This window comes from Oncorhynchus keta, chromosome 28, assembly GCF_023373465.1.
Source record: "Oncorhynchus keta strain PuntledgeMale-10-30-2019 chromosome 28, Oket_V2, whole genome shotgun sequence".
Taxonomy (NCBI): domain Eukaryota; kingdom Metazoa; phylum Chordata; class Actinopteri; order Salmoniformes; family Salmonidae; genus Oncorhynchus; species Oncorhynchus keta.
Window position 1 is genome coordinate 8287369 of NC_068448.1, and position 26724 is coordinate 8314092.

The 26724-nt window shown below is 47.6% G+C and overlaps 1 protein-coding gene across 1 annotated transcript in view; it reads right to left on the reverse strand.

The window, feature by feature from the left end:
- Positions 1 to 745: 745 nt before the first annotated feature.
- slc16a4 (solute carrier family 16 member 4) overlaps positions 746 to 26724 on the reverse strand; it is a 76922-nt gene continuing 50943 nt past the window's right edge. The window contains exons 8-10 of the mRNA XM_052484713.1: positions 17887 to 18098; positions 14324 to 14417; positions 746 to 1548 (exon numbers count right to left, since the gene is read on the reverse strand). Of these exons, the coding sequence (XP_052340673.1) occupies positions 1322 to 1548; positions 14324 to 14417; positions 17887 to 18098 (533 nt within the window). The 3' untranslated portion in view covers positions 746 to 1321. The remainder of the gene's footprint in view (positions 1549 to 14323; positions 14418 to 17886; positions 18099 to 26724) is intronic.

Here is a 26724-nt window from a genome sequence, read left to right on the forward strand (position 1 = left end):
GTATGGGAGACCTATGGAAGCTGTATGGGAGCCCTATGGGAGCCCTATGGGAGCAGTATGGAAGCTGTATGGGAGCTGTATGGGAGCCCTATGGGAGCCCTATGGAAGCTGTATGGGAGCCCTATGGGAGCTGTATGGGAGCTGTATGGGGGCCCTATGGGAGCCTGTATGGGAGGCCTATGGAAGCTGTAGGGGAGCCGTATGGGAGCCCTATGGGAGCCCTGCTCAAAAGTAGTAAACTATATAGGGAATATGGTACCAATTGGGACGCATCCCAAGACTCCTCCATGGTGTACTTCATATTCATGGTGTACTGTATGACACACAGGGGTGTATGGTTTCTGATTCATATGGATGTGATTGTAGAGACTACAGTGACTGTTTTGTGTCAGGTTGTTGCCTTGTTCAATTCCTCCTCATACCGAAAGAAAAGTGTTCTAGCCACATTAGTCAACACTACAATGAGATTTGTGTCGCAAGGCGTCAGGCGATTCCATGAGAACATGAGGGATAACATATATGGCCTAGCAGAATAAGTGTAAATTTGGTTTATTTTCAAAGTTACAAAACAGGATTATCTGTTTTCTGTCTCTCTTTATGGACTGAATGAACGTCTTCACAACCATTATTAGACTATTCATATAGCTGTGGTCATCATCACCTCAGTCCGTCAGTCAGCTAGCCAGTCAGCCTGTTAGCAAACCATCCAGACAGTCAGCTATTCAGTCAGTCTGTTATCCAGCCAGTCAGTCAGTTGGGTATTCCTTGGCTTTCTCCAAAGGGGCACGGTCATTTCAGCCCATCCAAAAGCTGGGTAACTTAGGTCCAACTGGCACAGTCGGCACATGGAGGTCCAACTGGCACAGTCGGCACATGGAGGTCCATGCTTGTTTTATTAAGGAGAGTGAGATAAAGGGTGGAAGCAGCCAACTCTGCCCTTCTTCCCTCTTACACAGTTCTGTGTGGCTCAGTTAATAAGAGCAATGGCTCTAGCACAGGTCGCGGGTTCGATTGCAGCTAGGATCCCAAATACTAAAAATGTCTGTACTCCCTGTACTATAAGTCACTTTGGATAATCGTCAAGCGTCTAGCATTTATTAAGAGCAGGAAGCCAACCCTGCCCTCCCTCCATCTAGATAGCCTTGATTCCAGGCTTGATGAAGTAGAGTTGGGGAGTCCGATAATGTCCCAGCTAGATCAAATCGTTCTAAGGACCGTAGTGATTGTTAAGGCATGGTGATTGCCCTATGGTTATTTTTGCATATAATATTCTCAGAACATTCCAAGGAACCAAATGTGAAAGCTGTGGTGAAACCACCATCTAGACAACGCCGTTGTTGTTCTTCAGGACAGGGAGCTCTGGTTCGGGGCAGAAGCAACCGTTGGTTTTCCAGCTGGTGTCTGCGTTCTGGGCCTCGCGTCTCTTCCTCCTGCTCTGCCACCTCCTCGCCACGGGCTCCAGGAAGAGAGACAAAGAGGACAGCAGGTAACACCCCCCCGCCAGGTAGAAGGAGCAGTCGTAGGTCTGGGTGTAGTCATACAGGAAACCTGGAGGAGACAGTCAAGTCATTCAATGCTAAGAGAGAGAAACGGACATCCCCCTGAAACGGACATCTCCCCCTGATACGGACACCCCCTGAAACGGACATCTCCCCCTGAAACGGACATCTCCCCCTGATACGGACATCCCCCTGAAACGGACATCTCCCCCTGATACGGACATCTCCCCCTGAAACGGACATCCCCCTGAAACGGACATCTCCCCCTGAAACGGACATCTCCCCCTGAAACGGACATCTCCCCCTGAAACGGACATCCCCCCTGAAACGCCCCCCCTGAAACGGACATCCCCCTGATACGGACACCCCCCTGAAATGGACATCCCCCTGAAACGGACACCCCCTGATACGGACACCCCCCTGAAACGGACATCCCCCCTGATACGGACACCCCCCTGAAACGGACATCTCCCCTGAAACGGACATCTCCCTCCCTGAAACGGATATGCCCCCTGAAACGGACCCCCTGAAACGGACCCCCCTGAAACGCCCGCCCCCTGAAACGGACCCCCCTGAAACGGACATCTCCCCCTGAAACAGACATCTCCCCCTGAAACGGACATCCCCCCTGAAACGGACATCTCCCCCTGAAACGGACATCTCCCCCTGAAACGGACATCCCCCTGAAACGGACACCCCCTGATACGGACACCCCCCCTGAAACGGACATCCCCCTGATACGGACACCCCCCTCCTGATACGGACACCCCCCTGAAACGGACATCCCCCCCTGAAACGGACATCCCCCCTGAAACGGACATCCCCCTGAAACGGACATCTCCCCCTGAAACGGACAATCCCCCTGAAACGGACATCCCCCCTGAAACGGACATCTCCCCCTGAAACGGACATCCCCCCTGAAACGGACATCCCCCATGAAACAGACATCCCCCCCTGAAACGGACATCCCCCTGAAACGGACATCCCCCCTGAAACGGACATCCCCCACCCTGAAACGGACATCCCCCCTGAAACGGACATCCCCCTGAAACGGACATCTCCCCCTGAAACGGACACATCTCCCCCTGAAACGGACATCTCCCCCTGAAACGGACATCTCCCCCTGAAACGGACATCCCCCCTGAAACGGACATCCCCCCTGAAACGGACATCCCCCCTGAAACGGACATCTCCCCCTGAAACGGACATCCCCCTGAAACGGACATCCCCCCTGAAACGGACATCCCCCTGAAACGGACATCCCCCTGAAACGGACATCCCCCTGAAACGGCCATCCCCCCCTGAAACGGACATCCCCCCTGAAACGGACATCTCCCCCTGAAACGGACATCTCCCACCCTGAAACGGACACCCCCTGAAACGGACATCCCCCTGAAACGGACATCCCCCCTGAAACGGACATCCCCCTGAAACGGACATCCCCCTGAAACGGACATCTCCCCCTGAAACGGACATCTCCCCCTGAAACGGACATCTCCCCCTGAAACGGACATCTCCCCCTGAAACGGACATCCCCCTGAAACGGACATCCCCCTGAAACGGACATCCCCCCTGAAACGGACATCCCCCCTGAAACGGACATCTCCCCCCCTGAAACGGACATCCCCCCTGAAACGGACATCCCCCTGAAACGGACATCCCCCTGAAACGGACATCACCCCCCTGAAACGGACATCTCCCCCTGAAACGGACATCTCCCCCTGAAACGGACATCCCCCACCCTGAAACGGACATCCCCCCTGAAACGGACATCCCCCTGAAACGGACATCTCCCCCTGAAACGGACACATCTCCCCCTGAAACGGACATCTCCCCCTGAAACGGACATCTCCCCCTGAAACGGACATCCCCCCTGAAACGGACATCCCCCCCTGAAACGGACATCCCCCCCTGAAACGGACATCTCCCCCTGAAACGGACATCCCCCTGAAACGGACATCCCCCCTGAAACGGACATCCCCCCCTGAAACGGACATCCCCCCTGAAACGGACATCCCCCTGAAACGGACATCCCCCCTGAAACGGACATCTCCCCCTGAAACGGACATCTCCCACCCTGAAACGGACACCCCCTGAAACGGACATCCCCCTGAAACGGACATCTCCCCCTGAAACGGACATCCCCCTGAAACGGACATCCCCCTGAAACGGACATCTCCCCCCTGAAACGGACATCTCCCCCTGAAACGGACATCTCCCCCTGAAACGGACATCTCCCCCTGAAACGGACATCCCCCTGAAACGGACATCCCCCCCTGAAACGGACATCCCCCTGAAACGGACATCCCCCCTGAAACGGACATCTCCCACCCTGAAACGGACATCCCCCCTGAAACGGACATCCCCCTGAAACGGACATCCCCCTGAAACGGACATCCCCCTGAAACGGACATCACCCCCTGAAACGGACATCTCCCCCTGAAACGGACATCTCCCCCTGAAACGGACATCCCCCTGAAACGGACATCTCCCCCTGAAACGGACATCCCCCTGAAACGGACATCTCCCCCTGAAACGGACATCTCCCCCTGAAACGGACATCCCCCCACCCCTGAAACGGACATCCCCCCCTGAAACGGACATCTCCCCCTGAAACGGACATCCCCCTGAAACGGACATCTCCCCCTGAAACGGACCCCCCCTGAAACGGACATCTCCCCCTGAAACGGACATCTCCCCCTGAAACGGACATCTCCCCCTGAAACGGACATCTCCCCCTGAAACGGACATCTCCCCCTGAAACGGACATCCCCCCTGAAACGGACATCTCCCCCTGAAACGGACATCTCCCCCTGAAACGGACCCCCCTGATACGGACATCCCCCTGAAACGGACATCTCCCCCTGAAACGGACATCCCCCCTGAAACGGACATCTCCCCCTGAAACGGACCCCCACCCCCTGAAACGGACAACCCCCTGAAACGGACATCTCCCCCATGAAACGGACCCCCCTGAAACGGACATCCCCCTGAAACGGACATCTCCCCCTGAAACGGACATCTCCCCCTGAAACGGACCCCCTGATACGGACATCTCCCCCTGAAACGGACATCTCCCCCTGAAACGGACATCTCCCCCTGAAACGGACATCTCCCCTGAAACGGACATCCCCACCCTGAAACGGACATCTCCCCCTGAAACGGACATCTCCCCCTGAAACGGACCCCCCTGATACGGACATCCCCCCTGAAACGGACATCTCCCCCTGAAACGGACATCCCCCCTCCATCTCCCCCTGAAACGGACCCCCACCCCCTGAAACGGACAACCCCCTGAAACGGACATCTCCCCCATGAAACGGACCCCCCTGAAACGGACATCCCCCTGAAACGGACATCTCCCCCTGAAACGGACATCTCCCCCTGAAACGGACATCTCCCCCTGATACAGACATCCCCCTGAAACGGACATCTCCCCCTGAAACGGACATCTCCCCCTGAAACGGACATCTCCCCCCTGAAACGGACATCTCCCCCTGAAACTGACATCTCCCCCTGAAACGGACATCTCCCCCTGAAACGGACATCTCCCCCTGAAACGGACATCTCCCCTGAAACGGACATCCCCCCTGAAACGGACATCTCCCCCTGAAACGGACCCCCCTGAAACGGACCCCCTGAAACGGACATCTCCCTCCCTGAAACGGACATCTCCCCCCTGAAACGGACATCTCCCCCCTGAAACGGACATCTCCCCCTGAAACGGACATCTCCCACCCTGAAACGGACATCTCCCCCTGAAACGGACATCTCCCCCTGAAACGGACATCTCCCCCTGAAACGGACATCTCCCCCTGAAACGGACATCTCCCCTGAAACGGACATCCCCCTGAAACGGACATCTCCCCCTGAAACGGACCCCCCTGAAACGGACATCTCCCTCCCTGAAACGGACATCTCCCCCCTGAAACGGACATCTCCCCCTGAAACGGACATCTCCCCCTGAAACGGACATCTCCCCCTGAAACGGACAGCTCCCCCTGAAACGGACATCTCCCCCTGAAACGGACATCTCCCCCTGAAACGGACATCTCCCCCTGAAACGGACCCCCCTGAAACGGACATCTCCCTCCCTGAAACGGACATCTCCCCCCTGAAACGGACCCCCCTGAAACGGACATCTCCCTCCCTGAAACGGACATCTCCCTCCCTGAAACGGACATCTCCCCCTGAAACGGACCCCCCCTGAAACGGACATCTCCCCCTGAAACGGACACCCCCTGAAACGGACATCTCCGATCCTGAAACGGACATCTCCCCCTGAAACTGACATCTCCCCCCCTGAAAACACAAATGACAGAAGACACCACCACAAAAAGAAACCATTAATAACGTCATTCCAACTGAAAGAAACGGACATCCCGACACCACACATTATGACAGGAGACGCCACTGCAAAAGAAACCATTAATAACGTCATTCCAACTGAAAGAAACGGACATCCCCGACACCACACATTATGACAGGAGACGCCACTGCAAAAAGAAATCATTAATAACGTCATTCAAACTGATTCAAATAATAACATCTGGTTTACATACTTACAGACAGAACATCATACAACTACGAGAATTGTCTGGCCTAGAACTGAAAATCAATCTGCACAAGGCTACTCTCTGGGTGGAATGCTAACACACAGCCTCTATAGCTAGCTGGTTGTGCAGGTGGGAGTCAGGGTGGAATGCTAACACACAGCCTCTATAGCTAGCTGGTTGTGCAGGTGGGAGTCAGGGTGGAATGCTAACACACAGCCTCTATAGCTAGCTGGTTGTGCAGGTGGGAGTCAGGGTGGAATGCTAACACACAGGCTCTATAGCTAGCTGGGAGTCAGGGTGGAATGCTAAAACACAGCCTGTATAGTTAGCTGGTTGTGGGGGTGGGGGGTCTGGGTGGAATACTAACCCACAGCCTATATAGTTAGCTGGTTGTGCAGGTGGGAGTCAGGGTGGTATGCTAATACACAGCCTCTATAGCTAGCTGGTTGTGGGGGGGTCTGGGTGGAATACGAACACACAGCCTGTATAGTTATGTGGTTGTGGGGGGTCTGGGTGGAATACGAACACACAGCCTGTATAGTTAGCTGGTTGTGGGGGAGGGGGGTCTGGGTGGAATGCTAACACACAGCCTGTATAGCAAGCTGGTTGTGGGGGTCTGGGTGGAATACTAGCACACAGCCTGTATAGTTAGCTGGCTGTGGGGGTCTGGGTGGAATACTAGCCCACAGCCTGTATAGTTAGCTGGTTGTGGGGGTCTGGGTGGAATACTAACACACAGCCTGTATAGTTAGCTGGTTGTGGGGGTGGGGGTCTGGGTGGAATACTAACCCACAGCCTGTATAGTTAGCTGGTTGTGGGGGTGGGGGGTCTGGGTGGAATACTAACACACAGCCTGTATAGTTAGCTGGTTGTGGGGGTCTGGGTGGAATACTGGCACACAGCCTGTATAGCTAGCTGGTTGTGGGGATGGGGGGGTCTGGGTGGAATACTAACACACAGCCTGTATAGATAGTTATGTGGTTGTGGGGGTCTGGGTGGAATACGAACACACAGCCTGTATAGTTAGCTGGTTGTGGGGGAGGGGGTCTGGGTGGAATGCTAACACACAGCCTGTATAGCAAGCTGGTTGTGGGGGTCTGGGTGGAATACTAGCACACAGCCTGTATAGTCAGCTGGCTGTGGGGGTGGGGGTCTGGGTGGAATACTAGCCCACAGCCTGTATAGTTAGCTGGTTGTGGGGGTTCTGGGTGGAATACTAACACACAGCCTGTATAGTTAGCTGGTTGTGGGGGTGGGGGTCTGGGTGGAATACTAACCCACAGCCTGTATAGTTAGCTGGTTGTGGGGGGGGGGGTCTGGGTAGAATACTAAAACACAGCCTGTATAGTTAGCTGGTTGTGGGGGTCTGGGTGGAATACTGGCACACAGCCTGTATAGCTAGCTGGTTGTGGGGATGGGGGGGGTCTGGGTGGAATACTAACACACAGCCTGTATAGTTAGCTGGTTGTGGGGGGTCTGGGTGGAATACTAACACACAGCCTGTATAGTTAGCTGGTTGTGGGGGGTCTGGGTGGAATACTAACCCACAGCCTGTATAGTTAGCTGGTTGTGGGGGTCTGGGTGGAATACTAGCACACAGCCTGTATCGCTAGCTGGTTGTGGGGGTGGTGGGGGGGCCTGGGTGGAATACTAACCCACAGCCTGTATAGTTAGCTGGTTGTGGGGGTCTGAGTGGAATACTAACACACAGCCTGTATAGTTAGCTGGTTGTGGGGGGTCTGGGTGGAATACTAGCACACAGCCTGTATAGTTAGCTGGTTGTGGGCGGTCTGGGTGGAACACTAACCCACAGCCTGTAAAGTTAGCTGTTTGTGGGGGTCTGGGTGGAATACTAACACACAGCCTGTAAAGTTAGCTGGTTGTGGGGGGTCTGGGTGGAATACTAACCCACAGCCTGTATAGTTAGCTGGTTGTGGGGGTCTGGGTGGAATACTAGCACACAGCCTGTATCGCTAGCTGGTTGTGGGGGTGGGTGGTCTGGGTGGAATACTAACCCACAGCCTGTATAGTTAGCTGGTTGTGGGGGTGGTGGGGGGGGGCTGGGTGGAATACTAACCCACAGCCTGTATAGTTAGCTGGTTGTGGGGGGGGGTCTGAGTGGAATACTAACACACAGCCTGTATAGTTAGCTGGTTGTGGGGGGTCTGGGTGGAATACTAGCACACAGCCTGTATAGTTAGCTGGTTGTGGGCGGTCTGGGTGGAACACTAACCCACAGCCTGTAAAGTTAGCTGTTTGTGGGGGGTCTGGGTGGAATACTAACACACAGCCTGTAAAGTTAGCTGTTTGTGGGGGGGTCTGGGTGGAATACTAACACACAGCCTGTATAGTTAGGTGGTTGTGGGGGGTCTGGGTGGAATACTAGCACACAGCCTGTATAGCTAGCTGGTTGTGGGGGGGTCTGGGTGGAATACTAACACACAGCCTGTATAGTTAGCTGGTTGTGGGGAGCCTGGGTAGAATACTAACACACAGCCTGTATAGTTAGCTGGTTGTGGGGGGTGTCTGGGTGGAATACTAACCCACAGCCTGTATAGTTAGCTGGTTGTGGGGGTCTGGGTGGAATACTAACACACAGCCTGTATAGTTAGCTGGTTGTGGGGGTCTGGGTGGAATACTAGCACACAGCCTGTATAGTTAGCTGGTTGTGGTGGGTCTGGGTGGAATACTAGCACACAGCCTGTATCGCTAGCTGGTGGTGGGGGGTCTGGGTGGAATACTAACCCACAGCCTGTATAGTTAGCTGGTTGTGGGGGGTCTGGGTGGAAAACTAACACACAGCCTGTATAGTTAGCTGGTTGTGGGGGTGGGGGTCTGGGTGGAATACTAACCCACAGCCTGTATAGTTAGATGGTTGTGGGGGTGGGGGGGGGGGGGGGTCTGGGTGGAATACTAACCCACAGCCTGTATAGTTAGCTGGTTGTGGGGGGTCTGGGTGGAATACTAACCCACAGCCTGTATAGTTAGCTGGTTGTGGGGGTCTGGGTGGAATACTAACCCACAGCCTGTATAGTTAGCTGGTTGTGGGGGTCTGGGTGGAATACTAACACACAGCCTGTATAGTTAGCTGGTTGTGGGGGTCTGGGTGGAATACTAACCCACAGCCTGTATAGTTAGCTGGTTGTGGGGGTGGGGGGTCTGGGTGGAATACTAACACACAGCCTGTATAGTTAGCTGGTTGTGGGGGGTCTGGGTGGAATACTAGCACACAGCCTGTATAGCTAGCTGGTTGTGGGGGGTCTGGGTGGAATACTAACACACAGCCTGTATAGTTAGCTGGTTGTGGGGGGTCTGGGTGGAATACTAACCCACAGCCTGTATAGTTAGCTGGTTGTGGGGGGTCTGGGTGGAATACTAACACACAGCCTGTATAGTTAGCTGGTTGTGGGGGGTATGGGTGGAATACTAACACACAGCCTGTATAGCTAGCTGGTTGTGGGGGTCTGGGTGGAATACTAACACACAGCCTGTATAGTTAGCTGGTTGTGGGGGGTATGGATGGAATACTAACCCACAGCCTGTATAGCTAGCTGGTTGTGGGGGGTCCGGGTGGAATACGAACACACAGCCTGTATAGTTAGTTGGTTGTGGGGGGTCTGGGTGGAATACTAACACACAGCCTGTATAGTTAGCTGGTTGTGGGGGGTATGGGTGGAATACTAACCCACAGCCTGTATAGCTAGCTGGCTGTGGGGGGGTCTGGGTGGAATACTAACCCACAGCCTGTATAGCTAGGCGGTTGTGGGGGGTCTGGGTGGAATACTTACGCACAGCCTGTATAGTTAGCTGGTTGTGGGGGGTCTGGGTGGAATACTAACATACAGCCTGTATAGTTAGCTGGTTGTGGGGGTATGGATGGAATACTAACCCACAGCCTGTATAGCTAGCTGGTTGTGGGGGTCTGGGTGGAATACTAACCCACAGCCTGTATAGTTAGCTGGTTGTGGGGGGTCTGGGTGGAATACTAGCACACAGCCTGTATAGCTAGCTGGTTGTGGGGGGGTCTGGGTGGAATACTAACACACAGCCTGTATAGTTAGCTGGTTGTGGGGGGTATGGATGGAATACTAACCCACAGCCTGTATAGCTAGCTGGTTGTGGGGGGTAAGGGTGGAATACTAACCCACAGCCTGTATAGCTAGCTGGTTGTGGGGGGTATGGGTGGAATACTAACCCACAGCCTGTATAGCTAGCTGGTTGTGGGGGTGTCGGTGTCATGGTGGACTGCGATGAGTTAAGTTCATCCTGCAGGACTAGCAGCATGGACGGTAAACATAGCAGCACGCTATTTCCTGACCCCAAACCCCGTAAGGGGTCACCAATAGTCACGTTTTGACCCTGGAATGTAGATCCCCTCTCAGCTCTCAGGGCGGCTTGACCAATAGGAAGACCCTCCCACCCCTCTCCAAAACCCCCCCCCCTCTCTGTGTCAATAAGTTCAAGGGTACCTCTTCTACAGGTTTTGAAGTCAAAAGTCACTCGTAAGAGGAATGTCGCATTATTCTTTCCTGGAAATAGGCTTACATCAGTGTTCGTAGACACTTCCAAGATGGGAAAGTATTTACAAGATGTTTCAGTTTGCCATTTATATCTAGTAGACACCTGGATATAGCTAGGGGTCTGCAGAGTTACATTTGGACTGGTTTATACTTATTTACACTTGGTGATAAAATACCAGTTTATCCAATGTAGATCCCCTCTCAGCTCTCAAGACTCTCCTACCCCTCTCTAATCCCCCTCTCTACAGTAGGTCATTGAGTTCAAGGGGGTTTACGTTTTGACGGAAGGGGAATGCAGCTTTTCTTCCTGGAAATAGGCTTACATCGGTTCATAGACCACAGTTCCCAAGATGTGGAGGTGTTTACAACATGTGGAGGTGTTCACAACATGTGGAGGTGTTTACAACATGTGGACGTGTTTACAACATGTGGACGTGTTTACAACATGTGGAGGTGTTCCCAAGATGTGGAGGTGTTCCCAAGATGTGGAGGTGTTCCAAGATGTGGAGGTGTTCCCAAGATGTGGAGGTGTTCCCAAGATGTGGAGGTGTTTACAACATGTGGAGATGTTCACAACATGTGGAGGTGTTGACAACATGTGGAGGTGTTTACAACATGTGAAGGTGTTCACAACATGTGGAGGTGTTGACAACATGTGGAGGTGTTCACAAGATGTGGAGGTGTTCCCAAGATGTGGAGGTGTTCACAAGATGTGGAGGTGTTCCCAAGATGTGGAGGTGTTCCCAAGATGTGGAGGTGTTCCCAAGATGTAGAGGTGTTCACAACATGTGGAGGTGTTTACAACATGTGGAGGTGTTTACAACATGTGGAGGTGTTTACAACATGTGGAGGTGTTTACAACATGTGGAGGTGTTTACAACTTGTGGAGGTGTTTACAACATGTGGAGGTGTTTACAACATGTGGAGGTGTTCACAACATGTGGAGGTGTTTACAACATGTGGAGGTGTTTACAACATGTGGACGTGTTTACAACATGTGGAGGTGTTCCCAAGATGTAGAGGTGTTCACAACATGTGGAGGTGTTTACAACATGTGGAGGTGTTTACAACATGTGGAGGTGTTTACAACATGTGGAGGTGTTTACAACATGTGGAGGTGTTTACAACATGTGGAGGTGTTTACAACATGTGGAGGTGTTTACAACATGTGGAGGTGTTCACAACATGTGTTTACAACATGTGGAGGTGTTTACAACATGTGGAGGTGTTTACAACATGTGGAGGTGTTCCCAAGATGTAGAGGTGTTTACAACATGTGGAGGTGTTTACAACATGTGGAGGTGTTTACAACATGTGGAGGTGTTTACAACATGTGGAGGTGTTTACAACATGTGGAGGTGTTTACAACATGTGGAGGTGTTTACAACATGTGGAGGTGTTTACAACATGTGGAGGTGTTTACAACATGTGGAGGTGTTCACAACATGTGGAGGTGTTCACAACATGTGGAGGTGTTTACAACATGTGGAGGTGTTTACAACATGTGGAGGTGTTTACAACATGTGGAGGTGTTTACAACATGTGGAGGTGTTTACAACTTGTGGAGGTGTTTACAACATGTGGAGGTGTTTAATATATGTGGACGTGTTTACAAGATGTGAGGGATGTGGAGGTGTTCACGAGATGTGGAGGTGCTTACAAGATGTGAAGGTATTTATAAGATGTGAAGGTGTTTACCATATACAGTATATCTATTATAGTAGATGCATTGTAAAAAAACATGTTTTTTTTACATAGCTAGGTCTGTATTTAGATCAAATGTAGATTTGTTTATGCTAGTTTATACTACACTGAAGAAAAATATAAACGCAACATGTAACAATTTCTAAGATTTTACTGAGTTACAGTTCATATCAGAAATTAGGAAATAAATAAATTAGGCCCTAATCTATGGATTTCACGACTGGGAATACAGGCATGTATCATAGACACCTTAAAAAAAAAAGTAGGGGCGTGGATCAGAAAACCAGTCAGTATCTGGTGTGACTACCATTTGCCTCATGCAGCGCAACACATCTCCATAGAGTTGATCAGGCTGTTGATTGTGGCCTTTGGAATGTTGTCCGACACCTCTTCAATGGCTGTGCAAAGTTACTGGATGTTGGCTGGAACACGCTGTCGTACACGTCGACCCAGAGCATCCCAAACATGCTCAATGGGTTATATGTCTGGTGAGTATGCAGGCCATTGTAAGAACTAGGACATTTCCAGCTTCCAGGAACTGTGTACAGGTCCTTGGGGCTATGTAATATCATGTTGAAACATGAGGCGTTGGCGGTGGATGAATGGCACGACAACTGGCATCAGAATCTCATCACAGTATCTCTGTGCATTCAAATTGCCATTGATAAAGGCAATTGTATTTGTTGTCCGTAACTTATGCCTGACCCATACCATAACCCCATTGCCACCATGGGGCACTCTGTTCACAACGTTAACATTAGCAAACCGTTCGCCCACACGACACCATACATGCTGTCTGCCATCTGCCCGGTACAGTTGAAACCCAGATTCATCCATGAAGAGCACACTTCTACAGCGTTACCTGTGGCCATCTAAGGTCGAGCATTTGCCCACTGAAGTCAGTTACAATGCCGAACTGCAGTCAAGTCAAGACCATGGTGAGAACGAGGGAGCACGCAGATGGGCTTCCCTCGGTTTCTGACAGTTTGTGGAGAAATTATCCAGCTGTGCAAACCCACAGTTCCATCAGCTGTCCAGGTGGCCGGTCTCAGATGATCTAGCAGGGGAAGAAGCCCGGATGTAGAGGTCCTGGGCTGGAGTGGTTAAACATGGTCTGTGGTTGTGATGCCGGTTGGAAACCCTTCAACATGCTCTAAAACAACGTTGGAGGCGGCTTATGGTAGAGATATTAACATTAAATGATCTGGCAACAACTTTGGTGGACATTCCTGCAGTCAGCATGCCAATTACATGCTCCTTCAAAACTTGAGACATCTGTGGCATTGTGTTGTGTGAGAAAACTGCACATTTAAGAGCGGCCTTTTAATGTCCCGAGGACAAGGTGCACCTATGTAAATATCATGCTCTTTAATCAGCCTGGGATCTTTTATATCAGCTAATGAAACATGGGACCAGCACTTTACATGTTGCGTTTATATTTTTGTTCAGTATAGTTTATGATAATGAAATACTAGTTTATCAATGGGAGAGAAACGAGGGAAGTCCTCTGAGAATACCTTGGCTGGTGTTGGCATTGAGAAACCCATAATCACCTACAGTAACCTGGGCCATTCATCAACATCTCAGAGTAGGAGTTCTGATCTAGGATCAGTTGAGTTTTTTAAAATCATAATGAATAAGATTACATGGACAAGGGGGGACCTGATCCTAGACCAGCACTCCTACCCAGGGACACAGACTTTTGGACATAAACATGACCTTATATAACACTCAAAGCACAAACCTGTTCTGTTGATAGATTTTTTTTTTGTTACACATGTGACATCAGCTGATGTAAGAAGGGCTTTATAAATACATTTCATTGATTGATAAAACGTGAGCATGCATTTTATTCCAATCAACCTCCAAAGAGCTAAACTATAGGTTATTTTTCACCTGGCTGTTTCTGTCTTCGAAAAACAAGAACACACACGCACGCACATACTTACACACACACAATCATCTGTGTGTGTGTGTGTGCGTGCGTGTGTGAGTATATGCGTTTGAGTATGTGCGTGTGTGCGTGTGTGTAAAATTCCCTCACCTGCGAGAGGAGGTCCTGTCAGACAGCCAAGGCCTACGAAGAACATAGAGAATCCCATGGAGTTGTTGAGTTTTTCTTGTCCTACCAGGTCCACCTGAGAAGGAAATGAACCCAGAAACATTAGTCCTGACTAACTAGTCTGTGTTACTAAACTAACTATGTAGGAACACAACATAGAAAATGTACATCAAAACAGGCACACATATTTGCATTATGAATCGAACGTATATATATTTTTTTACTTGTATCTACACCCCTTGACTTTTTCCACATTTTGTTGTGTTACTGCCTGAATTTAGACCCCCTGTGATATGCAACTTTTCAGGGAAGTCAGGAACCAATATACTCAGTCAGTTAGGAAAGCTAAGGTTAGCTTTTTCAAACAGAAATTTGCATCCTGTAGCACTAACTCCAAAAAGTTCTGGGACACTGTAAAGTCCGTGGAGAATAGGAACACCTCCTCCCAGCTGCCCACTGCACTGAGGTTAGGAAGCACCCCCCAAAAAATACAAAATAAACCTACGACAGGGTAGCTCTCCAGGAACAGGGTTGGAGTAAAAACCTACAACAGGGTAGCTCTCCAGGAACAGGGTTGGAGTAAAAACATACAACAGGGTAGCTCTCCAGGAACAGGGTTGGAGAGCCCTGGTATGTGGTGTACTGTCACAGCGATAAGAAGAGTGGGTCCATGCATTTATATTTGAGTAATTGAGCATTTATCCAGTGCGACTTACAGTAGTGAGTGCATAAGGGACCATGCCACTGCTTGAGGTGAGTACCCATGGTAGCTAACCTCCTCCCACTACATCACTTAGTTAACACACACACACCTCGGACGCTTTTATCGCAAACAACTTACAGTCCTCTAGTCTCAATATTTCCCATCATATATTACCTACAATCATCTATTAAATCACACAATATGACTAGAGGAATTAAAGACTAGAGATATTAAAAACTAGAGACATTAAAGACTAGAGACATTAAAGACTAGAGATATTAAAAACTAGAGGCATTAAAGACTAGAGACATTAAAAACTAGAGACATTAAAGACTAGAGACATTAAAAACTAGAGACATTAAAGACTAGAGACATTAAAGACTAGAGACATTAAAAACTAGAGGCATTAAAGACTAGAGACTGTCACAATCGTCGTAAAGATAAGACCAAGGCGCAGAGTAGTGTTCCACATGTTTTTAATCAAACCGAAACTCAGCAAAACAAACAAGCACAAACTAAACGTGAAGCTATACGAATAGTGCAGACAGGCAACTAAACATAGAACAAGATCCCACAAACACCAAAAAGGAAATGGCTACCTAAATATGATCCCCAATCAGAGACAACGATAAACAGCTGTCTCTGATTGGGAACCATATCAGGCCAACATAGAATTACAAAAAACCCTAAACCTAGAAAACCATAGACATACAAAAACCCTAGACAATACAAAAACCCTAGACAATACAAAACTAGCGTACCCACCATAGTCACACCCTGACCTAACCAAAATATAAAGAAAACAGAGATATCTCAGGTCAGGGCGTGACAGACATTAAAAACTAGAGGAATCAAAGACTGGAGACAATAAAGACTAGAGACAATAAAGACTAGAGGCATCAAAGACTAGAGACAAAGTCTAGAGATATTAAAGACTAGAGACAATAAAGACTAGAGACATTAAAGACTGGAGACATTAAAGACTAGAGACATCAGCGACTAGAGACATCAAATACTAGAGACATCAAAGACTAGAGACATTAAAGACTAGAGACATTAAAGACTAGAGGCATTAAAGACTAGAGACATCAAAGACTAGAGACATTAAAGACTAGAGACATCAAAGACTAGAGACAATAAAGACTAGAGACATCAAAGACTAGAGGCATTAAAGACTAGAGGCATCAAAGACTAGAGACATTAAAGACTAGAGACATTAAAGACTAGAGGCATTAAAGACTAGAGACATCAAAGACTAGAGACATTAAAGACTAGAGACAATAAAGACTAGAGACATCAAAGACTAGAGACATCAAAGACTAGAGGCATTAAAGACTAGAGACAATAAAGACTAGAGACATCAAAGACTAGAGACATCAAAGACTAGAGACAATAAAGACTAGACATCAAAGACTAGAGACATCAGAGACTAGAGGCATTAAAGACTAGAGACAATAAAGACTAGAGACATCAAAGACTAGAGACAATAAAGACTAGAGACATCAAAGACTATAGACATCAAAGACTAGAGACAATAAAGACTAGAGACATCAAAGACTAGAGACATCAGAGACTAGAGGCATTAAAGACTAGAGACATTAAAGACTAGAGACATCAGAGACTAGAGGCATTAAAGACTAGAGACATTAAAGACTAGAGGAATTAAAGTGTCATGACTTCTATTCTGAACTGGTTTGAAGGACGTAGTTAAGAGGTACAAGAGCATGATGGCTGTTGGCTGACTTGTGTGTTTCATACACTTGCTTTTTTGCTTTGTCTGAGTGTGTTTGACTGGGAGTGAGGTGAGGTAACAGAACCCATCTACAGATGTCCTAGACTGGTATCAGTCCACACACACATTCTCCCTCTCATATCACTCCACATGTCCAAGGCCACACACACACACACACACACACACACACACACACACACACACACACACACACACACACACACACACACACACACACACACACACACACACACACACACACACACACACACACACACACAACTCCACTCCACTCCACTCCACTCCACTCCACTCCACTCCACTCAATGGCTGAATTGTGTGAAACGGCATAGATCAGCAAAACAGTGATCAGATCCTTCAAAGACCCTGTTCCGAATGGTTGCTCAGCTATTTTAAAAATACTTATCTCTGTCAATAGATATCACTAGTGCTGCATTCTAATCAAAAAACGTTATTACCATGGAACAATTTTTACTAGCAATTTCTCTCAAGAAATCTCTCTCTTATCTCCCCTAAATTGTTATTTTAGGTATCTTCATTGATTGGTGAGTGGTATCTAAGTTACCTTGAAAGAAAATAAGAATTTGCACGCTTTTGCCAGTATCAAAAGCACGCGGCAGGGTAGCCTAGTGGTTAGAGCGTTGGACTAGTAACCGGAAGGTTGCAAGTTCAAACCCCCAAGCTGTTGTTCTGCCCCTGAACAGGCAGTTAACCCACTGTTCCGAGGCCGTCATTGAAAATAAGAATTTGTTCTTAACTGACTTGCCTGGTTAAATAAAGGTAAAAAAAAAAATTATTAAGTATGGCCTTGTCTCTCGGCTGCTGATATGTAAACTCACATGCAAGACTTCTTTTTTCTTTTCTTAAAATAAATAAATCATCGAATTACTCAACTAGAAATAGAAAATCGATACCCCTTTTTTTTCTCCTTCCAATTATTGAATTGCAATTTCAGTTAACTTCCTGAATTGACTGACTGAAATTCTTCAACCAGATCCCAGTGCCATGTAACCGCAGCAGAAGATGGCTTAATAGACAAAACACTGGTATATGTTCAGGCTTGTGCCTTGTGTGGTGTGTGATTCTTACCAGGACAGGCAGTAGCAGTGCCATGTAGCCGCCGCAGAAGATGGCAAAGAAGACAGCGTAAACCATGAGCAGGATGTAGGTGTTAGCCAGCGGGGCAAACAGGTTGACCACTCCACACAGGATCAGGTAGGCCTTGTGGTAGTGGTACTTATGGAACAGGTTCTTATCCGCTAGCCAACCAGAGCCAAGCTGGGCTATAGTCTCTGTGATACCTGGAGGGAGAAGGAGAAGGAGAGGGAGAGGGAAAAGGAGGGGGAGAAGAAGAGGGAGAGGGAAAAGAGGAGGTAGAGAGAGAAAGAAAGGGGTAGAGAAGGAGAGCGGGAGAGGGGGAACGAGAGGTGGGAGAAGGAGAGGTGGGAGAAGAGAGAGAAGGAGAGAGAAGGAGAAGGAGAGGTGGGAGAAGGAGAGGGAGAAGAGGGAGAAGAGAGAGAAGGAGAGAGAAGGAGAAGGAGAGGTGGGAGAAGAGAGAGAAGGAGAGAGAAGGAGACGGAGAGGTGGGAGAAGGAGAGGGAGAAGAGGGAGAAGAGGGAGAAGAGAGAGAAGGAGGAGGAGAGGTGGGAGAAGGAGAGGGAGAAGAGAGAGAAGGAGAAGGAGAGGTGGGAGAAGGAGAGGTGGGAGAAGAGAGAGAAGGAGAAGGAGAGGTGGGAGAAGGAGAGGTGGGAGAAGAGAGAGAAGGAGAGAGAAGGAGAGGTGGGAGGAGGAGAGGTGGGAGAAGGAGAAGGAGAAGAGAGAGAAGGAGAAGGAGAGGTGGGAGAAGGAGAGGGAGAAGAGAGAGAAGGAGGAGTAGAGGTGGGAGAAGGAGAGGTGGGAGAAGAGAGAGAAGGAGAGGGAGAGGTGGGAGAAGGAGAGGGAGAAGAGAGAGAAGGAGGAGGAGAGGTGGGAGAGAGGGAGAGGCACAGACATAACAAGTTGCTTTAGCAAAATGCAGAGTTGGGGAAGCTACTCTGAAAATAGAGTTTACCAAGCTACCAAATACTTCTCACTGAAAGAAGTTATGCTACACCAAAGCTACCTTTAAGAAGCATATATTTTACTGAGCTAAAGCTACTTTGAAAAAGTAGTTCACTACATCCAAACTACAGTGAACAAAAATATAAACCCAACATGCAACAATTTCAAAGATGTTGCTTCCAGTTCATAGTTCAGCAAATCAGTCAATTGAAATAAATTAATTCATCATTAAGCTCCCGAGTGGCACAGCCGTCTAAGTCACTGCATCTCAGTGCTGCCTCATGCAGTGTGACACATCTCCTTCGCATAGAGTTGATCAGGCTGTAGATTGTGGGCTGTGGAATGTTGTCCCACTCCTCTTCAATGGCTGTGCGAAGTCGCTGGATATTAGCGGGAACTGGAACACGCTGTCGTACAAGTCGATCCAGAGCATCCCAAACCAGCTCAATGGGTGACATGTCTGGTGAGTATGCAGGCCAAGAACTGAGACATTTTCAGCATCCCAGGAATTGTGTACAGATCCTTGCAACATGGGGCCGTGCGTTATCATGTTGAAACATGAGGTGATGGAGGCGGATGAATGGCACGACAACTGGCCTCAGGATCTCTTCACGGTATCTCTGTGCTTTCAAATTGCCATCGATAAAATGCATTTGTGTTCATTGTCCGTAGCTTATGCCTGCCCATGCCATAACCCCACCGCCACCATGGGGCACTCTGTTCACAACGTTAACATCAGCAAACCGCTCGCCCACACGACGCCATACACGCTGTCTGCCATCTACCCGGTATAGTTGAAATCAGGATTAATCCGTGAAGAGCTCACTTATCCAGCATGCCAGTGGTCATCAAAAGGTGAGCATTTGCCCACTGAAGTCAGCTACGAGGCCGAAGTGTAGTCAGGTCAAGACCCTGATTAGGACGATGAGCATGCAGATGAGCTTCCCTGAGATTTGTGCATCATCAGCTGTCCAGGTGGCTGGTCTCAGACGATCCCTTCAGGTGAAGAAGCCAGAAGTGAAGGTCCTGGGCTGGCGTGGTTACACGTGGTCTGCGGTTGTAAGGCCGCTTGAACATACTACCAAGTTCTCTAAAATGACATTGAAGGCGGCGTATGGTAGAGAAATGAACATTTAAATTCTCTGGACACCGCTCTGGTGGACATTCCTGCAGTCAGCATGCCAATTGCACACTCCCTCAAAACTTGAGGAATCTGTGGCATTGTGTTGTGTGACAAAACTACACATTTTAGAGTGGACTTTTATTCTCCTCAGCACAAGGTGCACCTGTGTAATGATCATGCTGTTTAATCAGCTTCTTGATATGCCACACCTGTCAGGTGGATGGATTATCTTGGCAAAAGAGAAATGCTCACTAACAGGGATGTAAACAAATGTGTGCAATTTTTGTCCTCTCTCAAGACAGGTGCTAGGACGTCAGGGACAAATGACACAGATGCCACAAAAAGGAGGAGGATGCACAGCGAACTGCAGACTATAAAATGATCTCTGAATGTGCTACAGCAACGAAACCACTCTTTCCTGCTGTGTTATATGGACTCCAGGCATACGCATTGTTAGTGGCTTGAGTTGATGGACAGTCGGACGAGCGAATGAAATGGTAGGAGGGACATCCCGGCTTCAAGTGGTGTCAGAGTTCACATCCTGGTTCACACAGGCATAAGATAAATACTCCTGTATCCGTGAGAAATCAGAGCTACCGCTCATTGCAAGCCATTTCCATCTACGGTGTCCACAGATTGATTTAGAATGTGAAAATGCTCGCTGAGTTAAAATCTAATTTTACTTATCACATGCGCCGGGTACAACAGGTGTAGACTTTACAGTGAAATGTTTGGTTACGAACCTTTCCCAACAATCTAGAGTTTAAAAATAATAATAAAGAATTCAATAAAATACACAAGAATAGAGCAAAATACAGTACCAGTACCAGATCAATGTGGAGCTATATACAGGGAGTACCAGTACCAGATCAATGTGGAGCTATATACAGGGAGTACCAGTACCAGATCAATATGGAGCTATATACAGGGAGTACCAGTACCAGATCAATGTGGAGCTATATACAGGGAGTACAAGTACCAGATCAATATGGAGCTATATACAGGGAGTACAAGTACCAGATCAATATGGAGCTATATATTGGGAGTACCAGATCAATATGGAGCTATATACAGGGAGTACCAGTACCAGATCAATATGGAGCTATATACAGGGAGTACAAGTACCAGATCAATATGGAGCTATATATTGGGAGTACCAGATCAATGTGGAGCTATATACAGGGAGTACAAGTACCAGATCAATATGGAGCTATATATTGGGAGTACCAGATCAATATGGAGCTATATACAGGGAGTACAAGTACCAGATCAATATGGAGCTATATACAGGGAGTACCAGATCAATATGGAGCTATATACAGGGAGTACAAGTACCAGATCAATATGGAGCTATATATTGGGAGTACCAGATCAATATGGAGCTATATACAGGGAGTACAAGTACCAGATCAATATGGAGCTACATACAGGGAGTACAAGTACCAGATCAATATGGAGCTATATACAGGGAGTACAAGTACCAGATCAATATGGAGCTACATACAGGGAGTACAAGTACCAGATCAATATGGAGCTATATACAGGGAGTACCAGATCAATATGGAGCTATATACAGGGAGTACCAGATCAATATGGAGCTATATACAGGGAGTACAAGTACCAGATCAATATGGAGCTATATACAGGGAGTACCAGTACCAGATCAATATGGAGCTATATACAGGGAGTACAAGTACCAGATCAATATGGAGCTATATACAGGGAGTACAAGTACCAGATCAATATGGAGCTATATACAGGGAGTACCAGATCAATATGGAGCTATATACAGGGAGTACAAGTACCAGATCAATATGGAGCTATATACAGGGAGTACCAGATCAATATGGAGCTATATACAGGGAGTACCAGATCAATATGGAGCTATATACAGGGAGTACCAGATCAATATGGAGCTATATACAGGGAGTACCAGATCAATATGGAGCTATATACAGGAAGTACCAGATCAATATGGAGCTATATACAGGGAGTACCAGATCAATATGGAGCTATATACAGGGAGTACCAGATCAATATGGAGCTATATACAGGGAGTACCAGATCAATATGGAGCTATATACAGGGAGTACCAGATCAATATGGAGCTACATACAGGGAGTACAAGTACCAGATCAATATGGAGCTATATACAGGGAGTACCAGATCAATATGGAGCTATATACAGGGAGTACCAGATCAATATGGAGCTATATACAGGGAGTACCAGATCAATATGGAGCTATATACAGGAAGTACCAGATCAATATGGAGCTATATACAGGGAGTACCAGATCAATATGGAGCTATATACAGGGAGTACCAGATCAATATGGAGCTATATACAGGGAGTACCAGATCAATATGGAGCTATATACAGGGAGTACCAGATCAATATGGAGCTATATACAGGGAGTACCAGATCAATATGGAGCTATATACAGGGAGTACCAGATCAATATGGAGCTATATACAGGAGTACCAGATCAATATGGAGCTATATACAGGGAGTACCAGATCAATATGGAGCTATATACAGGGAGTACCAGATCAATATGGAGCTATATACAGGGAGTACAAGTACCAGATCAATATGGAGCTATATACAGGGAGTACCAGATCAATATGGAGCTATATACAGGGAGTACTGGATAGATAATAATTAGAGTAAAATAAAGAACAGAGTAGCAGCAATAAATGGTGAGTGTAAAAGTATGTGTGTGTGAGTGTACAGTTGAAGTTGGAAGTTTACATACACCTTAGCCAAATACATTTAAACTACATTTCGAACAATTCCTGACATTTAATCTAAGTAAAAATTCCCTGTCTTAGGTCAGTTAGGATCACCACTTTATTTTAAGAATGTGAAATGTCAAAATGATAGTTGAGAGAATGATTTATTTCAGCTTTTATTTCTTTCATCACGTTCCCAGTGGGTCAGAAGTTTACATACACTCAATTAGTATTTGGTAGTATTGCCTTTAAATTGTTTAACTTGGGTCAAACGTCACGGGTAGCCTTCCACAAGCTTCCCACAATACATTGGGTGAATTTTGTCCCATTCCTCCTGACAGAGCTGGTGTAACTAAGTCAGGTTTGTAGGCCTCCTCGCTCGTACACGCTTTTCCAGTTCTGCCCACACATTTTCTATAGGTGTGAGGTCAGGGATTTATGATGGCCACTCCAATACCTTGACTTTGTTGTCCTTAAGCCATTTTGCCACAACTTTGGAAGTATGCTTGGGGTCATTGTCCATTTGGAAGACCCATTTGCGACCAAGCTTTGACTTCCTGACTGATGTCTTGAGATGTTGCTTCAATATATCCACATCATTTTCCTATCTCATGATGCCATCTATTTTTTGAAGTGCACCAGTCCCTCCTGCAGCAGGAACCCCCACAACATGATGCTGCCACCGCCGTGCTTCACGGTTGGGATGGTGTTCTTCGGCTTGCAAGCCTCCCCCTTTATCCTTCAAACATAACGATGGTCATTATGGCCAAACAGTTCTATTTTTGTTTCATCAGACCGGAGGACATTTCTCCAAAAAGTACGATCTTTGTCCTCAAGTGCAGTTGCAAACCGTAGTCTGGCTTTTTTATGGCGGTTTTGGAGCAGTGGCTTCTTTCTTGCTGAGCGGCTTTTCAGGTTATGTCGATATAGGACTTGTTTTACTGTGGATACAGATACTTTTGTAACTTTTTCTACCTGGAATCTTCACAAGGTCCTTTGCTGTTGTTCTGGGATTGATTTGCACTTATCGCACTACAGTACGTTCATCTCTAGGAGACGGAACGCGTCTCCTTCCTGAGCGGTATGACGGCTGCGTGGTCCCATGGTGTTTATACTTGCGTACTATTGTTTGTACAGATGAACGTGGTACCTTCAGGCATTTGGAAATTGCTCCCAAGAATGAACCAGACTTGTTGAGATCTACAATTTTTTTCTGAGGTCTTGGCTGATTTCTTTTGATTTTCCAATGATGTCAAGCAAAAAGGCACTGAGTTTGAAGGTAGGCCTTGAAATACATCCACAGGTAAACCTCCAATTGACTCAAAATATGTCAATTAGCCTATCAGAAGCTTCTATAGCCATGACATCATTTTCTGGAATTTTCCAAGCTGTTTAAAGGCACAGTCAACTTAGTGTATGTAAACATCTGACACTGGAATTGTGATACAGTGAATTATAAGTGAAATAATCTGTCTGTAAACAATTGTTGATGAAAATAGTCCGGTGGCGATTTCATTAATTGTTCTGCAGTTTCATGGCTTAGGGGTAGAAGCTGTTGAAGAGCCTTTTGGTCCTAGATTTGGCACTCTGGTACTGCTTGCCATGCGGTAACAGAGAGAACAGTCTTTGACTTGGGTGACTGGAGTCTCTGACAATTTTATGGTCTTTCCTCTGACACCGCCTGTTATATAAGTCCTGGATGGCCGGAAGCTTGGCCCCAGTGATGCAAGTCGTATTTGGTCACACAGTCGTCGGTGGACAGGGAGTACAGGATTGTACAAAGTAAACACCCCTGAGGGGCCCCAGTGTTAAGGATCAGCGTGGAAGATGTGTTGTTGCCTACTCTTACCACCTGGGGGCAGCCCAGCGGCTTTGTGAATGTTGACCTTTTTTAAAGGTTTTGTTCACATCGGCTACCGTGAACGTTACCACACAGTCATCCAGAACAGCTGGTGCTCTCGTGCATACTTCAGTGTTGCTTGCCTTGAAGCGAGCATAAAAGACATTTAGCTCATCTGGTAGGCTCGCGTCACTGGGCAGCTCGTGTCTGAGTTTCCCTTTGAAGTCCGACAAGCGTCGGAGCCGGTGTAGAAGAATTCAATCTTAATTCTGCATTGACGCTTTGCTTTTTTAATGGGTTGTCTGAGGGCATTGCGGGATTTCTTATACGCGTCCGGATTAGTCTCCCACTCCTTGAAAGTGGCAGCTCTAGCCTTTATCGATGCGGATGTTGCCTGTAATCCATGGAGAATAGAATCAGGAGGATAGAATTATGGTCAGATTTCCCAAATGGAGGATGGGGGAGAGCTTTGTATGCATCTCAATGTAAATGTGGTCTAGGATTTTCTTTCCTCTGGTTGCACATGTGACATGCTGGTAAAAATTTGGTAAAACTGATTTAAGTTTGCCTGCATTAAAGTCCCCGACCACTAGGAGCGCCGCTTCTGGATGAGCATTTTCTTGTTTGCTTAAGGCCTTATACAACTTGTTGAGTGTGGTATTAGTGACAGCATTGGTGTGTGGTAAAAATATAGATGAAAATTCTCGGGTAGATAGTGTGATCTACAGTTTATCATGAGGTACTCTACCTCAGGCAAGCAATACCTCAAGACCTTAATATTGACAAATAGATACACAACACCACCCCTCGTCTTACCAGACGTAGCTGTTCTGTCCTGCCAAAACACAGAGAATCCAGGCAGCTGAATATTATCCTTATCGTCGCTCAACCACGACTCTGTGAAACAAAATATATTTTTTTATGTCCTGTTAGGATATTCTCGAGCGGAGATTCCAGTTTATTTTCCAGTGATTGCACGTTGGCCAATAGAACAGATGGTAGAAGCAGGTTACCCACTCCCTGACGAATTCTCACAAGACACTCCGATCTCCCTGTATCGGGGATTTGGGCCTGGTCTCGGAGGATCAGTATATCATTCACTAAATCACCCACCATCAGTGCCGACCTCACTAATGCTCTTGTGGCTGAATGGAAGCAAGTCCCCCGCAGCAATGATCCAACATCGAGTGGAAAGCCTTCCCAGAAGAGTGGAGGCTGTTATAGCAGCAATGTTCCAACATCTAGTGGAAAGCCTTCCCAGAAGAGTGGAGGCTGTTATAGCAGCAATGTTCCAACATCTAGTGGAAATCCTTCCCAGAAGAGTGGAGGCAGTTATAGCAGCAATGTTCCAACATCTAGTGGAAAGCCTTCCCAGAAGAGTGGAGGCAGTTATAGCAGCAATGTTCCAACATCTAGTGGAAAGCCTTCCCAGAAGAGTGGAGGCAGTTATAGCAGCAATGTTCCAACATCTAGTGGAAAGCCTTCCCAGAAGAGTGGAGGCAGTTATAGCAGCAATGTTCCAACATCTAGTGGAAAGCCTTCCCAGAAGAGTGGAGGCAGTTATAGCAGCAATGTTCCAACATCTAGTGTAAAGCCTTCCCAGAAGAGTGGAGGCTGTTATAGCAGCAATGTTCCAACATCTAGTGGAAAGCCTTCCCAGAAGAGTGGAGGCTGTTATAGCAGCAATGTTCCAACATCTAGTGGAAAGCCTTCCCAGAAGAGTGGAGGCTGTTATAGCAGCAATGTTCCAACATCTAGTGGAAAGCCTTCCCAGAAGAGTGGAGGCTGTTATAGCAGCAATGTTCCAACATCTAGTGGAAAGCCTTCCCAGAAGAGTGAAGGCTGTTATAGCAGCAATGTTCCAACATCTAGTGGAAAGCCTTCCCAGAAGAGTGGAGGCTGTTATAGCAGCAATGTTCCAACATCTAGTGGAAAGCCTTCCCAGAAGAGTGGAGGCAGTTATAGCAGCAAAAGGGGGGAACAACTCCATATTAATACCCATGATTTTGGAATAAGATGTCCAATGAGCAGGTGTCCACATACTGTTGGTCATGTAGTGTACATACAGACTAATACGAAATGCTCTGAGAACACGTTTCCGAGGGCGGACCGTTGGGCATGATTTCAGTTTGCTTCAAGTGAATAGGACTGGTCTTTGACTCCTCATAATATGTTATAACCAGTGACCGAA